General features: G+C 41.5%; 1 protein-coding gene and 1 long non-coding RNA gene across 9 annotated transcripts in view; one reads left to right on the top strand and one right to left on the bottom strand.

Annotated features, from left to right (window-relative positions):
- Positions 1 to 171: 171 nt before the first annotated feature.
- LOC113963224 lies at positions 172 to 10492 on the bottom strand. 2 transcript variants are annotated; one of them, XR_003532693.1, is made up of 4 exons: positions 10359 to 10492; positions 9288 to 9358; positions 2432 to 3219; positions 172 to 1543 (listed from the first exon to the last, which is right to left on the bottom strand). It is a non-coding gene; the product is annotated as an uncharacterized LOC113963224 (long non-coding RNA). The 2 variants fall into 2 exon arrangements; XR_003532694.1 differs by lacking the exons at positions 9288 to 9358; positions 10359 to 10492 and adding an exon at positions 5456 to 5623.
- The window catches only part of PPP2R5E (protein phosphatase 2 regulatory subunit B'epsilon), a 78159-nt gene continuing 58581 nt past the window's right edge, over positions 5633 to 25210 (top strand). Inside the window, exons 1-3 of one of the 7 annotated variants that reach the window (XM_027674183.1) lie at positions 5633 to 5775; positions 7475 to 7572; positions 13882 to 14045. In XM_027674183.1, the coding sequence (XP_027529984.1) occupies positions 7475 to 7572; positions 13882 to 14045 (262 nt within the window). In that variant the 5' untranslated portion in view covers positions 5633 to 5775. Of the gene's footprint in view, positions 5776 to 7474; positions 7573 to 10628; positions 11197 to 13881; positions 14046 to 25210 lie in introns of those variants that run through there. The other 6 variants (XM_027674179.1, XM_027674181.1, XM_027674180.1 and 3 more) reach the window with 6 other exon arrangements.

The raw sequence follows: 25210 nt of genomic DNA on the forward strand, positions 1-25210 counted from the left end.
ACACACACACACACACACACACACACACACACACACACACACACACAGGGTCAAGTCTCACGCTGGGAACAGGCTGCCCAGAGAAGCTGTGGTTGCCACATCCCTGGAAGTGTTCAAGGCCAGGCTGGATGGAGCTCTGAGCAACCTGGGATAGTGGAAGGTGTCCCTGCCCACAGCAGGGGGTTGGAACTGGATGGGCTTGAAGGTGCCTTCCAACCCAAACCATTCTATGATTCTGTGATTGCTGCTAATCCACCTGGACATTGAAGTGCCTTTGATTCCAGACACAGGGTAAGCACAGACACACCAGTGAACTGTTGCTGCAGGGAACCAGGATAAGACATATGTCTGTGGCACACGTCTCCTGAGTGTTACCTGAGGTGTAGAAAATATACATCACCTCCTGCAGATTCTGCCAGTATCCTGAGGAGGGACTGTCTCTGAGCATTAAGGAAAAATCCAGTCAATTCTAAGAAATACCATCTCTCTCCAGGAGATAGTTAATCACGGGGGACAAAAAAACACACACAGATTCTAACAAGGAGAGGCATTACACAAAAGACCTTGAGGTTGAGGAACAAGGACCTGCAGGTGAAAGCTGCTACCAGTCCTCCTGCAACTTTGTGTGGATCAGGAGTTTAAGGTATCCCCCACTGTACATCCAGTCCAAAAAGCAAGAGGGTCTGAGCTACGAAGAGTCGCCACGTAGGACTGATTTGGGCTAAACCACTTTGTGGTTAGATCCACGCTGCCACCTTCAAGAATTATACTGGGTTTGGATATCCAGAAATAAGTCTGTTGCATGGGAAATGTGATCCACCCTATTCCACACAGTTTGTCAAAGCAGCAGCCATCTGCTGGGGTTTATAGAAGGCTGAGGAACACAGGATGTTTACTTTCATTCAGATGTGCCGTGGATGTGCCTTGTATGAGCAGACTTGTCACAATCCTAACGAAACAACTGGGACATTGAGCTCAAGAGAAAAGCTTGTTTTAGGGAGTAAAATTAAACTTGAACAAGACAGAAAGCATTACAAATATACATGCACACATGCATATACATAATCATTTAAGTAAAGGTCAGCAGAAAACAGGCCAGACAGAAATGCCAACAAATACAGTACCAACTTTGAGACTAAATTAAATGTTTTCCGAGGTGTTTTATTGAAACCACTCCCAAGAGAAAGGATCTACAAAAGGAAAGATAAGGAAGGGTCCAGCTGCAAAATAAAGCTACATGGCAAAATTACAAGATGAGATTAATTCAGATAAACGCTCCAAAAGGGGATTTGGGATTAATGACAGAACTGAAACATGGGTGTGCACAACATGAATCCGAGACTTCTGAAGATGAGACAGAGGCGTTCCCTTATCAGTGGCAGTGATCACCAAGGCCACGTAAGAGGCTCGAGAGGGAACTGGGCTCAGGTGTCTTCAACTGCAGGAAAATGTCATCCACAATGAGAGTAACTTCAAGCTGCTGTGAATGTTGGCCACAAAGGGGAAAAATTCCCACGAGAGTCCAGAGGATGCAAGCAGAATTCTGCAAATGCAGAAAGAGAACAAATCCAAGAAGTAACCAAAGATGCAGATGGAGACACTGGCAACAGCATTAGCAGCCGCTAAGGTTGTTTTTGCCAACAAAGGAAAAAGTTAAGTATAGTAAATCAAATAAAATTAAACATGCAGCAGCAATGGATGCCCTACTTTTTTTCCTGCAAATGTCTTTTGCCATTTTTTTTCCCAGGAGGTAATGAGGATTTTTGTAAATCTCAGTTGAAAGCAGAGAACCTTACTTGTATTTCTGTCTAATGGCTCGAATAAGCAGACAACACTTCAGACGGCAAATATTTTTGCAAACTAAAGTAAAATGAAGAATTCTGCATACATGGCATTCTGGTTGAAATATCCTGCAGATGATAACCAGCAGGACTAACACTACTGGCAATTTCCATGAAGAAACCATTTGAATGGGATGATAGGCAACGGCACCGTATGAAAGCTTTGGAGCGTCTATTTGTTAGGATTCTGCCAATTTGTTAAAAGCAGAGCACTGAGTTGCAGTGGGGAGCAGGAGGAGAGTTAAATTGCTTACACAGATGTATCAAAACAGTTTGCTGAGTTGCAATGCTACCAGGAATTATGAAAAAAAACCCTCGAAGCGTATTCACTGTCGTGTATCAGAATGGTAGCGTGTAGCTTCCTGTAACATCCCAAAGAAAAATAGCTGGATCACATTGGGAAAAGGCCTGAGGTGGGTTTCAGTGGGGGTGGAATTACATTTGGTGCAATCAGAACAGTCTGAATGTCACAGAATGAAATTCTGGATCAAAAACAGTGTACTTTGGAAGAAAGTTTAGTAACTCAGAAAGGATGTTTTATGTAGAAGATGAAGAAAATCTATTTTCACATTTTCCAGGATGTGACTTACATCATATTTTAAGATCCTGAATGAAGCTGCAGTGAGTTTTCAAGAAGGAACCCAAGACGATAATATGAATTTGACCTAGGTATAAATCAGAGAAAAGGAAAAAAAAATTACATTTTAAAATTGTACTCAAGGAGGCATTGAACAGCATTGTCCTGGAGTATCTCACACTCACGCAATGAGATCGTGATAAAATTTCAAGGACTAAACTCTACAAAGATAATGGAACTAAAAAAAAATATCTCAAGAGCCCATCATTAAAAGCCAGTAACTGCAAGAAACTATAATTATTCTAAAACAAACTTGCAGGGAAGAGTTTGTCTGAAGGGCTCTTGTTAGCCATTTGTGTACTAAAAGCTTTCAACATTAGCATTTCACTGTCTAGTGTATTTTTGATGGACTTTAACACATGAAGTACAGGTGCACACCTATAGAATTGCAGCTAGAGATGAATTTGCTCCGAGGTAGGAGCTCGCCTAGAAAGACACATATCAGAACTGAACATGACTCAAAAGCACACAATTCTCTTAAATATTAATTAATTAATTTATTTATATTTGAGCTGAAATGGCTGAAGTGGGAGCCACAATTTCTGTGAACGTACTAAATATAGCTCAAGATGAATTTTCCAGGAGTGTCCTATGGTGCCGCTTGGTGCCTTAGCAAATCATGGGTTTAACTTCTCCTTGTGCCTTCTTAGAAAGGAAAATCTCAGTTCTGGTTTTGATCAGCTCTCATTGAAGTCTTGGCTGTTGATTCTTGTTACAAATTCTTCCAGGTCCTACCCGACACTGGATAATGTTGAGAATTCTCTAAGTGTGGGGGCTGGACAGCATGTCAAAGAAGCCATCCAATAATGATAATATGCCAAGTATTATCATATCACACATTTTATATTGGCTCAAATTATTCTGTATTTACTGAGATATCTTACCCTAAATCTGGTGTCTAGACTTCTCTATAAAACTGATTTTTAAAGTTGATAGTGGTGCATTTTTATTTAGTGGTAAATAAGCTTCTACAGTCATTAATATCATCTGTAATGTATGTTGCAATTATGTTAAAGTACAAGGACAATTTAATCTCCTTGATGCCCTTGAGCATCTGGTTTTTAAAATTTTCTTTTGCTGAACGTGTTCACACTTTTTGCCTTCATAACAGGATGTGAGAGCTTGTAATATTCTATCTTGCTAGAGAACACAAGAACAAATAATACAAAGCAGTTTTGATAAATAAGTCACTTGTTCACCCATCTCCATTCCATTGAAGATCTTGACAAACCTCTAGCAAATTCAGCATGAAGTTTTTTCTTCTGAACTCAAGATCCCCAGTGTATTAAGCCTCTTCTTTTGTGAGAATTGTACCCAGCCATCTTATTTTTTGGCTTTCTCTGTATTCTCTAAATACAGCCCATACCAAATTATCCAGCATTAAAGATAAGGAAGGATGCACAATGGATTTGTACAATGGTATGATGACATTTCCCGTTTTATTTGCTATTCCTTTCCTAACCTTGGCATCCTCTTCTCTTTCTGCCATGAGGTGCTGGAGAGGCTTTAATGCCATTCCTTCTCAGAATTTCCTAAAAATCAGTTCTGTCAGTGCTCCTTTAAAGTGAGACAACCTCATCTCTTCAACCAAGTTTTTCAACTTCTAGCACTTGCACAGAACACCAGTTTTGTCCCTGTTCCAGTCATCTATTTTTGTGTGGTCTGCTTAGTCAGGAGATTATTTAGGTGTTTCTTTGCTATTTTCTGTCTAAATCTAATCAATTTCTGTCTTTTTCTAAGATTTATAGCTTTTGGTTTTCAACTCCAGTTCCTCTCTCATGTGAAGTTCTTTCTTACTAGCCATTTATAGGGCATCTGTAATTCTTTTACAGGGTCATGACAGAACTACAACCTCCTTATTCATGTAATTATCTCAGTGGCAAAATTATCATATTTGTTTAACCCTGATAGTAGATCTGGGAAGGCTTTAGAAAACACTCTTATAACCTTTCTTTTCCTGTCCTTCCCATTTTGGCAGTATTCATACATATTCATTCATTTGTACTGCAAAATCTGGAACCCATTAAAACTTATATTTTAAACTTGTTTAAGTGCTGTTAGACACCCTCTGATGTTAAGCATTCCCTACAATGCTGAGCTTAGCTACTGACTATAGAAGACTTTCCCTTGCCATAATTTGAAAACTTTAAAAGTATCCAATAGGTTAAAGTTGTACCATGAGACAGAGATAAAGCAAGTTGAAAAATACAACACGAACACTTGCTTGTTCTCTTTCATAACAAAGGGAACAAGATATCTCTGTCTCAGCCTACTCCAGCCTCAGGGACTCTGAACTTGGGGAAAATCTCAAGAGTTTTATCAACTGCTATAACCATGAGAGATGCACCAAGCTTGGGAGGGAGCTGGTAGGTGCCTCACTGGAGATGTGGGAAGTGCTACAGTTCACACACTTAAAGCACTGCTGGGCATCTTCAACACACACAGGTATTTTTTACTCATTAGCTCTTTTCAGGGTGTGATGTTGTAGATAGGAACTTGGGCCTCAGTAAAACGTGCTCACACGAAGAGGATGGTTTTATAGCAGTGTATATACTGGCTTGTAACACATTAAATGCAGAGATAACTGAGGAGACTTAGAATCACAGAATCATAGAATGGTTTGGGTTGGAAGGGACTTCAAAGATCATCTCATTCCAACCTGCCATGGGCAGGGACACCTTCCACTATCCCAGGTTGCTCCAAGCCCCGTCCAACCTGGCCTTGAACACTTCCAGGGATGGGGCAGCCACAGCTTCTCTGGGCAACCTGTGCCAGTGCCTCACTGCCCTCAGAGCAAAGAACTTCCTCCTAATACACAATCTAAACCTGCCCTCTTTCAATCTGGAACCATTCCCCTTTGTCCTGTCACTCCATTCTCTTGTAAAAAGTCACTCCCCATCTTTCTTGCAGACTCCCTTCAGCTACTGGAAGGAGGCTGGATCACAAAGCAAAGGAACAGAAGCAGAGCTCGTTTCACCTGGGACTCAGAAACACCCCAGTGGCACAGGGGGGCCACGTAACACACGTGGCTGTGTTTCCAGGCAGCTTCAGGCACCAGAGGCAGCCCCGCGGGCACTGCCCCGGGAGAGAAGGGGGAGCACTAGAACCTTCCGAGGCAGTTGGGGGGTGGTGACAGCTGGGGAGTGACAGTTGGGGAGGGCAGGGACAGTTGGGGAGGGCAGGTTGGCCGAGGAGAGCACTGCAAAGCCTGAGGAAGGCAGAGGTAAACAGGCAGCAAAGGAAATCGAACAGAAAATTCAGAAAACCTGGCTTAAAGGAGTGCCTGGGGCCTTGAAGGCAAGTTAAGACACTGGGGGAGGGGAGCAAAGTAGGAACAAAACTGTGAATTGGGAATCAGTGAGAGCAGTGTGGTGCTGGGAGGAGGCAGCTCTCCAGCTGCCGAGGAGAGCAAGCTCCTACTTATCTTGCCATGTTGACTAGAGAAACAGACTTCAAATGACGCAGTGTCTATAAACAGAGAGGAAGAATTAGTTCCCATTCTGGTAGTTGTGTCTATGACCCTAAAACGCTTACCCACACCCCCCCAACCAGGAATTCAGTTCCTGAGGGCACTGACAGTGTTATCACAGAGCTGATACGAGGAGGAGCGGGAGGCAAGGAGGAGGAACAAGCACTTGGTTATTATGGCAGAAACTTGGTACAGTGATTACAAACGTCGCCCAGAAGCCGGACATGCCACTCCTCCCCAAAATGTAGAACGTATGAATCAGGAGTCAAGTGCAGGGTAAACAGACTAAGTAGAAACGCTTTCTTGTTACGTGCGAATTTCATTCAAAAGTAAACAAAAAAAAATCACAGATTGTGCCGTTTCAATCATGCTGATGGAGCAGGACAGTTACTTTGATGTGGTGTTCCACTGTGTTCATTTTTGTTAAAAGATGTATCAGAAAAGCCTTGTTCACATGCTGATTTGCCTCTTCAAACAGCTCTGCTGCTTCCTCCATAATGCTTTCTCTTTCTGGTCTTTTTCCTGCCGGTCTGAATAATTAGTTCTCTGGGGAGAGCAAGTCTTTTCTTGCTTACTAGTATTGGAACAGGGAATATCTGAACTAATCCCATGGTACCCCCGATAATGCTCCTTTTGACATATTGGAGATCCTTTATGGAGCATTATGTGACCCCTCCTGTAGACAAATACATGTTAGATGTGCCATGTGAGACATTTACAAGCTCCAGCTAAGTCCATTTATGTTTATCATTCAACGGAGCACGACTTCCACAGGGGTATCTCCGTAGCAATCCCGTTTGATAAGCTGCTATGTAGAGAGCAGAATGCCAATGTGGATGAGAGCTCCATACTCCTGCCTGGGTGGCCACAACAGATGGTCCATAGTGGAACTTCAACCACACAAAAAAAACGTGAAGTGGCACAAATCTGAGTCACTGGTACAAAAATCTCTGTTTTGGAGGACTCTTGACTGCTGTTCTGACTGGGTGCTAAAAAGCACAGTGCCAAACTGGCAAGGAGCTAGCCCTGAAAATTCCTCTCCTGCTATTTTTTAAAAAGCCCTTTTGTAGGGGAGTAAGGCAGTGCCACTTATAAAAAAGATAGGCTTGTCTTGTACCTTTGACAGCAGTGGAGAAACACTGATCAAAAGAACTTATTATTGCTTGTAAATCTCCAGGAAGGGCTGCAGGTACTGACTGTGCCTATATTTTCATATATATGCCCACACACTTGTACGGGAGATGTTGGTCATGTGAACTTTATCTGATGAAAGTCAATTTTTATTCTTGCAAATTGGTATTTATACAAACACATATATAAACATATACAGATACACATCTATGTAAAACACCTGTAGTACTTAGTTCTTCTCCATCTCTGCTTGGAATTCACTTATCCATTTTTTTTAAAGTAACAATTTTTACAAAATGCAGACTAAACAGAGAATAGGAGAAGGACAAGTGCCCCTTCAAAATATCAGCAGTTTTACATTCATATCTTATATCATGCTCTTAAATCTCCTCACAGATGAGGACTTCACATATTAAAGGAGGAAAAAGAAAGCGATCTGGAAATAAGTGGGAAGCCTACTCCGCAAAATCTGATGGCCAAGCGAAACAGAAAAGGTAAGATTTCTGTTTATTCACTGATAAAGCCTGTATTTGTCTTGAATTGTTACCATACCTGATATAAAACACATCATAAAAATGCTTTACACAGTCAAAATGGACCAAACATACCACATGATGACCATCTAAGAAATAAACTAGCTGAATGCATTATTTACCAGCTTGTTCAGCTGTACTGAAGAACTAATTCGATAGCTGTTATACAAAGGCAGAATGAGGAGTAAAAACCTCTGTGTGCACAGGACTTGGACAGCAGTGTTGGTTTTTATCCCTTCTATGGCACTTATTTTAATAGATACCCACATCACAGGCTTCAATTTTAGATTTTTAGTGTTTTACAAAGATGGATTTCATCTCACACTGGGAAGACTGAAGTACAATCATGTAAAATGACTTGCTCAACTGCACCTAAAGTGCCAGTGTAGCTGTCAGGCTGTGCTAGAACTTCCCTTCTGCAGAGTATGCTGGCAATAACTTTCTGAGCTGCTCATTGCACTGTTCAGATCAAAAGCAGCACACAGGACAGTGAACAAAACTGAGAATGAAAGTATGTCACTGACAAACACAACTAACAGAATTAAGTACATATAACAGCAAAACATGTTCGTCTGCAGGTTCTGTCCCTCACTGATGGGAAGCTACACTGTTTCTATCATATTTTACCTTATAGTGGTATAACACCACCCTCTCCTTGACCTACATTCTTTGTTATCAATCCTTGCTTACAGTTACATTATTTTAGCTGCTTTAGTTTAAGTGAATTTAAAGTTTGAAATATTTACAAATATGTACAAATCTCTCTTCTAAATTTAGTTACACAACCTTTCTGTAACCATGGCACAGTTCAATCTAAGTTTTGCTTTTTCAAATACAATTCTAGCGAGAAATGCAGTCAATTTACAAAGGATGACAAATTCTACAGTTTTCTGACTTAACATCATGTGGAATTTTATTTCAAAATGTGTTTTGACTGCTTGATTATCCAGCAATAAAAATGAGGGCATAGCATTAGGGCTGCTGCAGGAAGTAATTTCTCAAGTAGCATTACTGTCTACTTGAGGGAGAAATAACTGGCTTGGTAGGTCAGCAGAAATGGATGCGGGGGTAAGACAGGTCAGCAAGATTGTGGATAGATCAGTCTGACTCCAAAGTATTTGTATTGGCACATGTACACAGGAATGTGGTCTGTGACAGGCAGGACAGCAGATGCTGGCATTGTTGAGGCCTCAATTGTAGCAGTGTCCAGTCTTGGGTGCTACAGTTCAAAAAAAGATGTGAATGATTTTGAGACGACACAGAGCCAAGAAATAAGCACCTTAAGAGTTTTAAAACTGTGTCACACAAGGAAGGATTGAAATGAACTGAAAACACTTTGTCTATGGGTAAAAAAATTTAGGGGAGGCCTATTTTTTAACATATGAAGAGGCATTTTGAGAGATGGGAGGTAAAACTGCTCACATCCATTAGTTATACTTCAGTGGCCATGAGCTTTTAACTAGTGTTCCAGGTTCCTCAACGTGAACTGGACCAGGGAACTTAGCTGCCTGAAAATTAGCAATTTTGAAAGTAGTTTGACAACAGCTTACATCACTTTAAATCGAGTCTGACACAGTCCCACGCCCTCCGTTATGCCAAAAGCTGAGTCAAGAAGCTGAGTGGGACAACAACTAGGTATCCTTTGCAGGATTAGTAATGTTGAGAGGGTTCTGTACCTGCACTAAAAGGAGGGATGTGACTGATCCACCAAAGCAACCAGCTCTCAAACTGCCCTTGAGCTCATTTCCTAAAAAAAAAAAGACTGTACCTCAGAGGGATTTGGTGATATCAATGCAGGAGGGCTGCTGCTCATATAAGTCACCTTTTTTTTCTGCCAGAAATACAGGAGAAACAGTTGAGAGTATTTTCAAATGTAATAGCCATATTAACACCATTACAGAATCACAGAATCAATTACACTGGAAAAGAACCTCTGAGATCATCGAGTCCAACCTCTGACCCAACACCACCGTGTTAACCAGACTATGGCCCTGAGTGCCAGGTCCAGTCTTTCCTTAAACACCTCCAGGGACTGTGACTCCACCACCGCCTTGGGCAGCCCATTCCAATGTCTAATCACCCCTTCTGTGAAGAAATGCTTCCTAATGTCCAACCTAAACCTCACCTGGTGCAGCTTAAGACTGTGTCCTCTTGTCCTGTCACTTGTTACCTGTCAACTCTCACCTGGCTACATCCTCCTTTCAAGGAGTTGTAGAGAGCAATAAGGTTCCCCTGAGCCTTCTTTTCTCCAGGCTTAACAACCCCAGCTCCCTCAGCCGTTCCTCAAAGACATGTTCTCCAGTCCCTTCACCAGCTCCATTGCCCTATAGCCGTTTTCTGTATTTTGGGGAAAACAAACCAACCAACCGGGACCCAAAACAAAACCATCAAACACCAAAGCCATCAGGTACATAAGTTTAAACAAAAATTTATGACATTTAACCATACTATCTACAAGCAGTCCTTCTGCTGGTTTCCGGTTCCAAGTATATAAAAATACAGTTAAAGGGGGGGGGGGGGAAATAAAAAAGGGTGGTGCAGACAGCGATCACACACTGGGCTAAGAAACCCAAGGGTGCAGAGAGGAGAGGGAGGGTGCAGCCGCTGCTTCCCACTGCGGACAAAGAGGGAATTGCGGCCGTGCCCGCAGCAGGTCCCTCCGGCCGGACCCGGCGCGGCCCCTCGCCCGCTGCCCTCCCCGGGAAGGGGCTCAGCCCCCCGCGAGGGGCTCCGACGGGGGGCTTTACCTCAGCCTTAGCGGGGTTTTCCCTCAGCAGCGCCAGGTTTTACCGCTCAGCCGAGGGGGCCCCGCCGCTCCCCCGGGCGAAGGATGCGAGGGACCCGCGGGATGCGGCGGATCCGCAGGGCTGCGGGAGCGGCGGGGCCGCGCCGCTGCCGGGGGAGGGGGCGGCCCTTTCCCGGCGGTCCCGGCGGCCAAGGCGGCTCCGGGCGCCACTGAGGCGGCGCGTCCCGGCGGCGGCTCCGGTGGGCGGTCGGGGGCGGTCCGCGGGCGGGGGGCGGTGGCAGCAGCGCGCTCGGTTGTGAGAGAGCGAGTGTGTGCGAGCGAGTGCCATGGCCGGAGCCCGCTGAGAGCCACAATAGGACCGCGACCCCGACGCCCACCGGGACCCTCCACTCGCTCTTCTCCCCCCGCGCCAGCGCCGCCGGCGGAACCCGCGCTCCCCGCCCTGCCCGGCACTGCCCCCCCCCCCCTCTCCGCGCCCGCCGCTCCCCCTCGGCTCGGCTCGGCTGTGCTCGGCGGCTCCCTCCCCCCTCACACCACCCCGCCTCGCAGGGCCCTTCTCCGGGAATGTGAAGAGGCAGCGGCACCGCAGGCAGCGGGGAGTGCACGGGACTGAGCGGAGCCGCCCGCGCCTGAACCCGCCGCCGACGCCGCCCTGCGCCGGGGAGGCCCCGCCGCCGCCGAGGCCGAGGCCTACAGGGCTCCTGCGCCGCCGCGGCAGCGACCGAGCCCGGCGAGAACCGCACTCGGGCCGCCGCCGCCGCCGCCAGGCATCGGCCGCGCTCCGCCAAGGCCGCCGCCGCCTCCCTCCGTCTCCGGCTTCTCTACCCAGGAGCGTCAAGGTAACTCCATGGCCGGCCCGGCGGTGCGGGAGGAGGGCTGCGGGAGGACATGTTCCAGCTGCGGAGATCCCGTCTGGAAATGACAGCCGGGAGCGGATAATTGCGCCTCTGCTCCCTTTTCCCCGCCGATATCCGTCGGTATTTTCGCGTCTTCCACCGCCCCCCCCCCTCCCCGGGACTGAGGGATCTGATGAGCGTGGCTTCGTATTTACCAAAATACTCGGGGAATAAAGCGGGGGAAGCGGGGAGCGGGTGGCCGGGTTTGCAGCTTTTCCCCCTCGCACACAATAAATAATCTCGAGCTTTATTCCCCCCCTCCTCCCTCCCCCCCCTCGACTCTTGGTGGAAACAGAGTATTTCCCTGTGATAGTGTATGCAGGGCAGCGAATGTTCATTTGGGGAGACGAAAAGAAAGATCAGTGTTTACTGTAACGTTGTTAGGCTGGATGGAGTCTTGTTGAATTAGAATTAGATTTTAATAATTTATAAAGCAGGTTAGGGAAACTGTTACTAAATTTACAGCGGGGAAGTGTCAGTAAAGCTCCTTGCTGACACAATGATCCTGCAGTTTAAGTGATCTACTTTAGTCCCTGTCCATTATTATTATTTCTTTTTTTTTTTTTTTGGTAATTTAATTTGGAGGGAGCGTGCAAACATTTCTGCAGGGATGGTTACACTTTAATGATGCACGTGATGAGGAGGGGAAGCTTTCTGATGAGATGAAATAGGGCCAAACCGATTCAGGTTTAGGGAATATATTTTTTGCTGATATTTCCAGAATTTGGTTTATGTAACAGGTAACTTCGTGTTTGTGTGTTTTTTGGCGGACTGTTGAAATCTTAGAAGTGGGTTACTAAAGTACAGGCCATTCTATTTCAGTTTATCTGACTTTTTTATTTATTAATCTTGGCTGGGGCCTGAATGCCCTGGTGATGGTGGCATTTTTTTTTTCCGCCCAGATGATAAACAAGACCAGTTTAAGGTACGGGTTCATGTTGCTGATAGTATATTATATTTAGAAAGCCTAAGCTGGTAGTGAGAGAATACCTCAGGAGAAATCAAAAAGATGGAATGAGATTTTTTTCATTATTGTAATGCCAGCTGCACAGTTCACCTTCTGAGTGCTGCACATGCTTCCTCGAAGAAGCTATGGAGTTTATACTCCCATTTTTGATAGATTTAGTGCACCTATATGTGATTCTGCATTAAACAGTTCTTATCTTTCGGAGCTTGTTTACACTGTTGCAACAAATCATGCTTTCGAAAGCTTTTCTTACAAAAGACAAATCCAAATAATGTCTATTTCAGGGGATTTAGTAATTTATGAAGCCTATGAGTAATCAAATATTTTAATAAAAATAAGTACTCGAAAGTGTTCTTTATGTCGTGGAATCAACTTCTTGCAGCAAAGGAGTCACTTTGGTAATTGAAGTCAACAGACATTGAGGATGAGTAATGCTTTCCAAGGACACGTTCTAAGACCCTGATCCTGCAAATGCTTACGCCGATGCTTAACTTTGCACGAGTGTGTGGCCTGGCTGAAATCAACGGAGCTGCTCTCGCTGATGATCGTGTCATTAATGCAGATGGGGCTGCTGATTTCAGGGGAGCTGCACACGCTGGTGAAGTTAACTGTGCACAGAGCTGCTTGAAACATGTAGGCCTGAATTCCTCCTGTCTCCTTTCTGTTGAGTATTACTCACGTATTTCATCAAGATCTGATGAGCCTTTATAACACACAGGACAAGGCTGGTAAATACAATAGGTGAATGCATTAATTCGCTGTTTAAATGTTTCCTAGTAGTTTGGAATCAGCCACAGGAGTACTACCAAGGCAGGTTTTATAGGAAGATGCAGTGCTTATTGCTTACACCAGCTGAAGTTGGGAAACAAACAAACTTTTGCTTGCAGAAGCCTTTTTTGGCTCTCTGCCTCTCCCTGCAAACCTTGTCTGGCTTGTGCCCTTAGAACAGTTACAGCTACCACACTGCTGGTCCTACAGAAATGCCAGAACGTGGAATAACTACGTGTAAAGAGACTCACAGGAAAATAACTCCGTTTCTAAAATGGAGAGTGAAGAAGCATTATGCAGGATTTGTCAGTGCTAGTGAAATTGTGAAGCATAGCAGTACTTTCTGCTATACTTTCTTACATTTCTATAAAATCTGATAGGCAGGTATGGCAAGCAAATGGAATTTTTCTGCTGTCCTATTTTTTTTTTTTGATCATGCATATTGGTGACTTGAATGCCAAAAAAACATCTGTACCTTTTTGTGTACCCATTCTTTAGCATACATGGTCCCTTGCAGAGTGAGTTGAAATTACTTCATCCCAAAGAATACGTAGTTTAAAGCTACAATCCTATGTCAAGTCTACAGGTGTGTGAATTCTGTTGACATAATGATGTCAGCATTAGGTCTGAATTTTTCCTGTTGCAGGATTTTTGGCAAATGGGAGACACAGATAAAAAAGTGAGCAAGAGGAATTACTACATTAACGGTTAAGCTCCATTAAGTTTATTCCATACAATGTGTAAATGTATCGGTGGGTTAAATCTCTTAACAGTTTCTGTGGGTGAGTTGTCAACAGGAGAGTGGTGCAGAAAGAAGATATTTGGGAAGTTCAGGCTAATCTTTACCCATTTCACTCATTTGGAATATATTTGTAACCTTTGTTTTCCTTCAGTAGGGATATGTCCTCAGCACCAACTACTCCTCCATCAGTGGATAAAGTAGACGGATTTTCTCGGAAGTCCGTCAGAAAAGCCAGACAGAAGAGGTCACAAAGCTCCTCCCAGTTTAGGTCTCAGGGCAAGCCTATCGAGTTAACTCCCCTGCCTCTGCTAAAAGGTAAGACCACATATGGGTTTTAATAAATAAAGCAATTTTACCCTACAGCCAGCTTCTGAACTCAAAGTATTCTATTGTAAAAAATTGCAGGGAGGTTTTGCCAGCATTGAGAAATGTTTCATGCCAGAAATATATGTATTTAAGCTTTACAGAATATTTTATCTGTGAGTTGAGGACGTGGTAATTGTTTGCAATACTTTTGAAAGTTTTAAATGCTGATGTTAACTTGTACCATGACTTGAATTGTCAAGGCACTCAGGCTGTGTGTGAGTGTTTTAGTTTGTGAATCCTCAGCAGTTGACACTAATGAGAGGTAATTTTGGAAAGGGTAAATGGACTTGTGAGCAGAAAGAAACTGGTTTTAAGCATCTTTCTTTGACGTGTGGATCTGTAACCTGTGACAGTGGTGCCAACTGCAGCCCACAGGGGTATTTTGATTGTCCTACAGCAAGTCAGGAGGTGGGACCCCCTCTCATACCACTTGTGGATGGATAGCTCCCAGCTCCTGGCTTCTGCTGGGTTTTGACATCGAAAGGCCCCATGAGCTGCAGCCTCTCAAGGGGAAAGATGCTGCCAGTCTGGTCTTAGGCAAGACACTACTGTTTTGAGATCCTGCATATCCCAGCTGGAGGTGAATTTCTGCTGGCAGATTTAACCTCTGATTTGAGAAAGAAAATTATGATCCAGCATACTACTCTTAAAAGAATGCCAGTATCTCTGTGATATCTTGAATGCTTCCCCTAAATCCGAGCTGTCACCGAATTTCAGTACAAATCCAGGGGCCAAAATCAGAATTAATGTCTGTCTGGTGAGGAAGGGGAAATACCCTTTCAGAAGTCTTCAACATTGAATTCTCAAGCAGTTTATTTACTTCTGTGGATTTTTTTTTATAATAGCTATTCTTCATTTCTGCTATAAGTAGTGAAAATAAGCATGGTTGGTGCTGATAATTCTGGAAAATAACACGTTTAATAGGTTTAATATTATGTCTTTGCCTTTTTTTTGTTTTGTGGGCAAGTATATTTCCCACATTCCCTCATCTACCTGTTTGACAAATTTGTTAATCAGAGTATTGAAATATGTAATAAATGTGTGACTGCACTTTGGTTTAGTTCTTAACCCCACTTCTTCAAAAGAAGATAGAAGTTGCAAAATAAAACCAAACCTGAAACCAACACCCACAAAAACACTTATACCTTAATGTGTGTTTTTTAGTTTAATTAAAAGTAGGATTCTAGGATTAATTCTAGTGGAGTTATCCTTGAAATATTGTGGGCTTCTTCCTATGGGCTCTCTGTAAGAATGCACAAAACACCATCCTGGGTCAAAGGAAAGGTCCATCCAACCTCCTGCACTGGGCCTGATGGTGACTGGCTTGGATTCAGTATTCCTCAATTTAGGGTTGGTTGGTGCCAGTGGATTTGATTTAGTAGGCTGGAATGAATATTGTTTGTGATTCTTTGGGTGGTCCTGTGCAGGGCCAGGAGTTGGACTTTGAAGATCCTCGTGGGTTCCTTCCAGCTCAGGATATTCCATGATTCTATGAAATTTTCTTGTTGTTTTGTGACAGTACAATAAAGAAGCAAGTGCTTCTTAAAAATAATTTTAAAGCTCAGTGTCACACTTCTCCAGGTAGTTTTTGATATGCAGGTTACTTCATACCAGTTGCTGCACCTCAGAAGTTGATGGGAGCTTATCCTTTGGCTTAAAGGACAGGATTATTTGAAAACATCAATATCGGTGTTTGTATAAATGAAGAAATTGATGTTATAATTATGTAATTCTATTTTGTTGTCCCATTCAGGGAGCAAACAAGGCATGGGCACGAGCACAGGGAAAACTCAGCGTGTGTCTGAGGACCTGGCCCTGCAGAAACACGGGTGCATGCAGGTGTTTAATTCGACTGCTGCAGCCAGTCCCGTGGATTGAGATATAAAACTATAATAAGATAAAACAAACAGATGGGGAGCAGAGGGTGTTGGTGAGATATTTATGATTAGTGTCATAATGAGTTACAGTGGTCCAGCTTCAAATTAAGAATCTGATCCTGTGAGTTAGTTTTCCCTCTTTGCCTTAATGCGGATTCCCAGAGGCGCAGGGATCTACCTGTGTGGATTAATTTGTGGGATTTGGGTCTAACCGTCTATGTGAAACAACAGCAGTGGTATTGGTACCTACTGAAGGGACACTAGCAGCTAAAATCATGCTGCTGTTTGGAAATATTCTTGACCTACATTAATATTTGTTATAGTCAGGATTAGTAAACCTGGAATAAGTGAGGAAACTGTTTTATCCTGCATTTTTCATACTTTACTTGGCCAATTGCATGAAAGTCCTGATTTTTTTTTATAACTCTTAGGTTTATACTTGCCTTCAAACAAGTAATCAGTCCTATTCTGTCCAGTAATCATATGATTTCCAGTTTTATCCTTACTGTTCTGTCTTTTAAACCAAAATAGAGAAGAGACTTCAGCAAAATAACTGTAAAACGAAACTTAGTTTGGACAACTACAGTCGCTAAGCTTAAGCTTCCTGGTTTGGGTAAATTTCGAGTTTAATTAAACCTCTTCAGAAGTGTTTCAGTACAGGAAATTTTTAGAGGACAGGCCTTGAATTCATATTCATCAGATGTATTTCATATTCATGATGGAGGGGTTTTGCTGACAAAAACATATATGCTGTGCACCCTTCTATTTTTTTTTTATGACTCTGTTGCATATTGACATTGGCAGGCTACCTTATCTCAAACAGCACTTCACAGACCTCAGTATCTTCTCTGATTACAAGAATCATGTCTGCAGAAAACTGGATAACTGCTTGGTCCATTCTTTGCAAGTTTTTATACTCTGCCTGTCACCATAATGATTTGAGCACCTTCCAGTAGTGTATTAAGTGACGTGACTACACATCTGTCACATCTTATCTGCTCTCATTCCTTTCCCTGGGGACAGAGTCACATATAGTGAAATGGCTTGTTTTGGTAGTGTTTTAATGCAGTCTGTTGCCTTCTGTGAACATACATGCCTGAATTGCAAAAACAGATAAGTCAGTGTTGTTGTTGTTGTTGTTCATTTGGTAATAAAAATGTTTCAGGAAAGAAAAGTAGAAGAGAACAGTATGATTTGATGCTGTGTGCAAGTCTGAAGGATAAGCTGCTATTTAGGAAATGTAATAAGAACAACTGGAATTTTCAGTATTGCTTATTCCAGGAAAAAAAAGTATGGAGAAATGAAGTTGTTACTTTTTTTTTTTTTAAAGTGTGTGTGTGGTATCACTTTGTAAATAAACATTTAATGTATTTAGAAAATAAGATGTGCCTTGTGAGGCTGTGTTGGGCTGAGTTTAGGCTTTCAAAAGCCCCAAGCCAAAAAGCTGCTCTGTCTGTCTACTGTAAAGACTTAACTTTTCTGAAAATGTAATTATATTTTTATTTATTGTGTTGTGACTAGATCTAGTTTGGAGTTACCTTTTTTAGTGCAACTATTGTCCAATATAACACTTTAAACCCAGAGTTTTCTCCTTTGTTTCAAGTGTGAGGGAATGGGATGAGAAGTGCAAATTGAAGTTGTGATACAGTTGCTTTTTGCGTACGTGTAGCCTTATGTGTGTTTCTCACATGCATTTTTTGATGTTTGCATGCTTTTCCCTGGTGCATCTTGCAGTGCATTATGGATTTTGGCTTTACTTCTGAAAAGGCTGATGGTTTCATCAAGCCTGGCAAGTGCCTTAGGTCAGTGGCAGGGCAGTCCTCGTGAAGGGCCCTTTTTTGGGACTGAGTACTTCCACCTCTGTGCTTTAGTCAAATCCCTCCCAAGTTTGTAAACCAAGTTTGTTGTGTGCCTGAAATTGTGCTTGTTCTATAGAGCAAGATAGGATTGTGAATGCATTGGATGGGTGTATTATTTATTGGGTGGGTGTATTATTTATTGGAGGGCTATTTTACTTTCATTTTGTGTAGCTGCTCTTTTTACTTAGAAGTCTCTAGAGGTAGATCAACAGCAGTGCAATGTTAGAAAGCATTTGGTTGGAAAAAAAGTGTATTGTAGTGCTGGACATGTGAAAACAGATCAATCTCAGTATTTACCTCTAAAAGGAGAAGTTAATTTGTGTTTCTGCCCGTGTCTGTCTGTTGTGGTAGGGGAGTGTGCAGAGGATGAAGACATACATATAGATGATTAAAAACATCATATGCCTTATGAATACACGTTTAGCATCTTGAGAAATGGGACAGAAAACTCTCACGTAACTCACAGTGTTGTTCCTACCCCCCTCGCCCTCATTACAAATACAGAAGTTGGGTAAAGTAAAACCATCCAAAAGTAAGACTGTTAAATTTTAAGTAATTTGTATCTCATTTTTGTAATTTCAAGGTGTGCTTTTTTTTTCCCCTCTCATCCTTCCATGTTTTGCAATGATCCAATATAATTAGGGTAGCTTAATTTCGTGTTCTCTGCAGCTATTCTATACTTTCGTTGAATACAGCTCAAAGTATGGTTTTTATTTTTAGATATTTTTTCTCCTTAAAATAGGTGCTCAGAGCAGTTCTCTGTCAACAATACCAATTGCTTTGCTACCTCAATATTATGAAATTTGTTGAGCTTCTAATACATTTATCAGATAGTTTCCATGGCATTAAAGAATTGGTGTAGTGGCAACAAAAGAGCATTGCATAGTTGAAAAGGGAAAATCTCTTTCCACTTGCTATTTGCTTTTGATCATTATATTATTTCCCTATAGCTGGGATTTTATCATAAGTTTTTCTTATGAATGCTATCTATAGGTCAAATGCTGAAGTTCCTAAATAGTAAAAAATCCTAACAATTCCAAAAGACTTTTGACTGAGAACTGCAAGATGTGCACCTTCTTGTTCAAATACAAGTTTCTTTTGAATTTTTAAGAGACCCCCTTATCATAAAAAAGTCTGGCTTTTTCAGACTTATGGATGCCACCTAAAACTCTTTGTATGGGAAATAGGTATGATTTGAGTTGTAGAAGAAGAGAGGTAGAGCTTCTGTTTTCTGTTGACTTTTATGGAGGCTGCCTGCTTGTCTTTTCTGTGCTGCTCTCCATTTGGGAAATTTGGAATGTTTTACAGATATCAGATACACAGATATCATTAAACTGTTAATAATATAACTAAGCTAAATACTTCTCCTAAGACATAAACAGGAATTTAGGGTCATAGTGGTTATGATTTCTCAAAATAAAATCCAGCTTTATCTACATAACTGGAAATAGATCTTGGGACTCCTAATTTATTGCATGAAAGAAACACTGGAACTTGGTTTGTGCTGCACATAATCAGTGGTGAATCTTGCATCAGTCCTGGAACTACTTCTAGGAATTTTGTGTCCGTACTGGCTGATACAGATCTGGACATAGTAGATCATCTCTGTATAAGATTTGGGGATAGGGGAACAATCCCAGAAGGAAGAAGGACTTAGCCTATTTAGTATTTTTTTTTTATGAATATGTAATAAATATGTCATATGTAATACATTTCTTCACTTTCTCTTGTGCTCTTGGCAGTGGTTTTTTGAATATATGCTTAACTTTCCTTTTAATTTGTTAACATCTGTTGGTTGTAGAATATTTTTTTCCAATAATCTTAAAGATTTCTGGTTGTTTCTGAAAAGGTATTTGTTTGATGGTGCTTAGAAAGGGCCATGCACCAATTGCATTCTGTCTTTCTGAATTTTTTGTCGCTTGTTACTGTCTCTTACTTTTGGAATGTAGTTTTGTAGGCCAACATTTGTAGAGAATGGGCAGCTGTAGGAATGCTGACTCAAAGTTAAGATCATAGTAAAAGCAGTAGCCCCTTATCTTAGCAGTGTGTTAGTGAAACTGCAGTTGGGGAGGAATTCTGTCAGCTTACCCCAGATCTTCTAAAGTTTCCAGTCACTTCCCGGTATTTATTTCTGAGTCTCTCTGGTCTGGCAATTTTCCTCCTATAAGCGTGATGGTGGGATTTTTTGTTTGTTTGTTGGGGGAAGGTGGTTTGGTTTGGTTTGGTTTTGCTTTTGAAGCCTTCAGTGTAATTGTTTTACTTACGGAATTTCTCAGTTCTGGCTTCTGGAAGAGTTAAGTCATGATGATTCCCACCTCTTCCTTTTCTGTTTTCTTCTTAATAATTTTTAAAGTGAAGTAACTTGTAATCACTGTGTAAAATGTATTTCTGTACTCCTCACAAGATTGAGCCTAAAATCTTGATAATTTTCTGCAGAACGTGTAGGCTTCATTATAGAATCACAGAGTTACAGAATGGCCTGGGTTGGAAGGGACCTTAAAGATCATCCAGTCCCAACCCCTCTGCCATGGGCAGGGACACCTTCCCCTAGACCAGGTTGCTCAAAGCCCCATCCAGCTTGGCTATCATGACCAGAAACTTCTGGTTTCAGGCTGTATTTGTACAGTATGTCTTTATAATATGTTTCCCAGTAATACTGTAATAGTATTACCATTTTCTCTTCTGGGCCCAAGTGTAGCCCTATGGGTCTGTAATAGAACCTCCTGTTTCTGTAATAAGTACCTCCTTTATATTCCTTTCCCAAAGTACCTTCAACAAGCTCAAGTCTGGTTCAGCTATGCAATTATTTCTATGTAGTATAATGATTCTTGAAGTATAGTGCTGCCTTTATAATTGACTATGATATGGAGCTTTACTGTTGTGAAAGAGCACATTTTCCATATCTCTGGAATTATGTGTGTATTTATAAAATTGTGTTTGTGTATATTAAATGTGTATAATATATATCTGTGTATATAAATGAGCTGTAGACATATTTAATGTCTTACACAAAGTTTAGACTTTGAGTTTATTTGATTTTCTCTTCTGTTTTTAAAATGGGATATTACTCTCATTGGTAGAGCTTTATATTAAGGCATCAGTCCTTTCACATTCATCCATTGTAAGCTACTGCCTCCCTGAGAAAAGAGCACTTTCATTAATGCTTTCTGGGGAGTGGGAGGAGGACACACAACTATTTTTAGGTTCAGGGTAACTTCCTTTCACCTACAGTTTTTTCATTCAAGCTATTACTGTTTCTTTGGCACAATCAGGCAAAAATGTTTAGCAGTAACAGAGGAGAGGACTTGGGGAGTTCAGTGAGTTTTGGTGGGGTGGGTATTAATGGTTTAGGGGTGGGACTGTGTAATCCTGGTAACTGTCTAATTCCCAAATGTCAGCAAATGGGCGCACACAGACTAGAATCTCCTTTCAGCAGGATATGCCAGCGTTCATCTTAGTTTAAAACCTCGCTGATTGTGTCAGTCTTGGTTGCAGGTGCAGTGACATGAGGGTGTTTTCTGGTGGCAGAGCTGCTTCGAGAAGTTCCCAAGCGCAGTGGTGCCTCTTATCTGCTGAGACAAGTGTCTGTGGGGCCACAGTGTAAACCAGACTGTTAAAAACATTCTGCCTCCTCCTAATTTTGGTGATGTGCCTGATCCTCTGTCCTCTCAAGCAGTTAATTCAGCAGATCTGAAATGGTGGTGGGATATTTATGTAGGGTTGGTGGCTTCTGTGTGGGTGGTTTTCTGCTTAAAAAAAACCCCAAAACTAAACAAACAAAAAAAAAGTAAAAAAAATGCAGCTACAGTCTGAGGATCTTTATCAAATGTTTCAAAGGATAAGGCAGCTGTCCAAAGAATCAGTGTAAAATACTTTTGTGCCCTCAGTTGTTGCACTTGATTAAAAGATTTGTATGTTTTGAACAAAGTCTTGAAGTCAAGTTACAGGGGAACCAGTTTTGATCAGAAGTAATAATGATTCACACTAATAGAAGGTTTTTCACTAGTAGTTTTTTCTAATTTATGCTGCTGTGTGTATAATTTTCAAAATGTATATATTCTTAGATTCATTTAATATAACAACGTATTTTTGAATCTCCTGTATCAAGTTTATTTTTCAAGTCACAGTATGTCTATTATTAACTGTTATATTAAGTTTTATTGCTTGAAAACAAAGTATGTACTATAAGAATTTTATTTTAAAACGCTACCATTTTTAAATGCATTTAATAAGAAAAGGTCATTATTTTACATTTATTCCCTTTATTGATTTTTACCATGTTTTTTCCTTTGAGGTATATATGACAGATTCTTAACTGTGGTATTTTCCTTGTATGTGAAGTGCATGGTCTTTCCCATGGTCTTTCCCATGGCATCTGCAAGAGTCTGGGGCAAGAAGGAAAACAATGTTGTTGCTGTACCTGGTTAAATGGGCAGAAGGTGAAAAAGTGCAATGGATCCTTTCTGGGCAGCTTCCTAAAATAAAAATCAGAATAGCAGATTGCTGTAAAGTCTGTTGTGCATCGTTGGACATGTTGCCAGCTCTTCTGTAGCAGGAGCTTCTTGTGTTCCCTGAGCTGAAGAGATTGTTCTAATAACTTAATGTTGGACTTCAGAACTGCCTGAGTTACAAGAGATGTGGAGGCAAACAGTGTGCTGTTCTGATTATACAAGTTGGTACATAATTAGGTTGTGGGTTTTTTTCAAGATTTTTATGAATTGAAAAAGATGTATCTGCTGCAAAACATGAATCACAGACTCAGCCATCCTTACTTGATGGGTATTTTGCAGAAGCTCAAGCAAACCATCAGTGGTATCTCCAGGGTGATGAATAGATGCTGGTAACTGTGTGTACCTACTGGTAAAAGGATCACTTTTAGGACTTGACCCCTGGTTGGAGATACGATTAAATACTCAGATACAGCAATTTTTAGTCAGAAAAATCAGATATCATCATGAAGAATAAGATTAAGCTGAAATTGCATGTTGTCTGAAGAAGTACTTTACTGTCAGATTTTGATTAAAACAATGAAATAAATGTAACTGGCGTGATTATTCACGATGAAAGCCATAAAACGGACAGTGGCTGGGCATAAATTTGGTTTGGGTAATGGGGGAGGTGGTTCTTTGCATGTTCTTTTATCATAAACTCAGGAAGATCTGTCATTAGAATTGTTATTTTTAATGAATTTCTAACTCCTTGAGGAGCATCAGAAAAAAGGTTTAGCGTCATTAAGAAGTAAGCTGTAGTTTGTGTTGGATGTGGTTTGTAGTTTTCTGTGGGATTCCTGGAAGATTTTCAGGAAGTTTTAGGGATACACTGTGTGTGATTTCTTACTTTTTCTCAGTACCTGTCATACCTACTGAATCTTTTTGTTGTTTGGTATTTCTGTGCTTCCTCACAGTGTCATGAGTTTAATATTACCATGCCCTCCTTGGCTTTGTTTTTTGTGTGTGCTTGTACCAAACTTGGATTTTCAGGTTTTACAATGTAGGTGGCAGCAAATTTGTTTGTTGCTTTCAATGTTTTCAATATGTTGTCATATGGATTATGTTGCAAAGGAAGTCTACCCCAAGTTAAATTTCTCAAATTACAAATTGATATCATGGATAGTCAGAAACTGAGAAAAGGATGATTCCAGATTTTAGAGGAATTAAATATTCTTATTTTTCTTTTATGTTACCCAGTAGGATGTACTGTGAAGGCATAAACTTTCATTAGTTTTCTTGGCAAGCTTTGCTCACATGCTCTGCTCTTTCACATTCCAACAGCAGGACATAGATGTTATATGCAGTCTCTGTATAAATAAGAAAGTCTTTACCTTCTGATTTTACATAAGGTTAGCTGTTCAAAACTGCTTATAGAGAATATGTTTTCCCATCTGTGTGGAAACAAAGATGCAAAGGGTGGTGATTACAGCTGAGACAGTACTCGAGTTGCTGTAGAGAACGAAACTTATTTGTTGAATAATGTCAGTGTTACCAAGGGAGAGTAAATTTGGCAGCCTGCTCTCGTTGGTGTTTTCAAATAACATTTTTGGGATAGCTTTTTGAAGAAGTTGAGGTGGCACTGTGTTACTGGTCATCTTGGTTCTCCTTCACTTTGCTTTATTCCACCCAGCCCATACTTCTCCTGTTTTCTTGCTTGTTCCTTATCACTGCCTTCCTTACTCCCACTTCTACTTCTCCCTGCAGCCTCTGACGGATACGAGAGGGTGATAAAACTCACGTGTGTATCAACGAGCACTCCAGGTGGGGGGGATTACAGAGGTTATTGACAGTGTTAATACAATAAAATTAGCTATATTTATATAGAAAAAAGTAGTCTGCTCATCTCAAGCTCCGTCCATGTGTTACAGTGGTTGTTTGTCTGCACTTCTGGAGACAAGACTGGACCTGTCAGGATGGAGATCCACCCTGTGAGGAGCATGCCAGCTCCATCCTGCCTCTGTTGCAGTAATCAGACCTCACTGCAAGACAGTCTTTCCTATTCGTAATTTTTGCAATAATTTTCCTTGTCCTTTCTCCCCATGCACTCTACTGAGTATTTATTGCTTTTTCTCTCCCTCTCCTCCTTGGTAGGAAACAGAACCTCCTTTCCCACCAGTGCTGAGAAACTGCAGTGGTTGAAATTTCTACTAGTCTTTAAAAAGTGCAAAAAGGATGAAAAGGCAAGGCAAAGAGACAGAGAAAATAGCTACTGCTGTGATTTGTCTTTAAAAGAGAATCTTAGTAAAAATCTGTATCTGTTTTTGGCAAACCCCAGACTCTAACAGGTATCTTACTCAGGATTAGAGGCCACTCCAGTTTCTCTTATTAATACTATAAAGGTTGGTTGAAACAAGTGGTTATTTAGTCCTTCTGAGAAGAGTAGCTCCAAAATTGTGTGTCTTAAGTGATGGAGATTGTGCTAAAGTTCTGGCACTTGGCTTTGGCTCTTGGAAAAGTGGTGTGGTGTGTTGGATGGCAAAGATACGGGAGCAGACCCATTAGGTATGTGGGGGAGGGTTGGGATTCAGGGCTTTTTAGATGCACTTGGAGGCAAAATTAGCATATCAAGGTGGTTGTTAGCCTGTATTTTGGATGCCATAATCTCAAAAGAAGTGTGTGTTGCTGTGAACTGTTTTAGGATATCATCTGAGCTGCCAGATTAAATCTGTTTAGTCACAAGTAAAAAGAGCTGAAGTGAGTCCTCTAATATTAGAGAAACAAGCAAATGAGATTTATACTGTGGGTTAAACATAAGCCAAGCAGTGAAAAGGCTCCTGGAAAAATTCTAGACACTTCATTGCCATGAGTCAACAGGAGTTGTTGCAAGGAAGGAGAAAGGAACAAAGTACTTGAGGTTATGTTTACTCCATCCTCCCATTAAATGTGAA

This window comes from Neopelma chrysocephalum, unplaced genomic scaffold (assembly GCF_003984885.1).
Source record: "Neopelma chrysocephalum unplaced genomic scaffold, ASM398488v2 Primary Assembly neopelma1_24, whole genome shotgun sequence".
Lineage (NCBI taxonomy): Eukaryota > Metazoa > Chordata > Aves > Passeriformes > Pipridae > Neopelma > Neopelma chrysocephalum.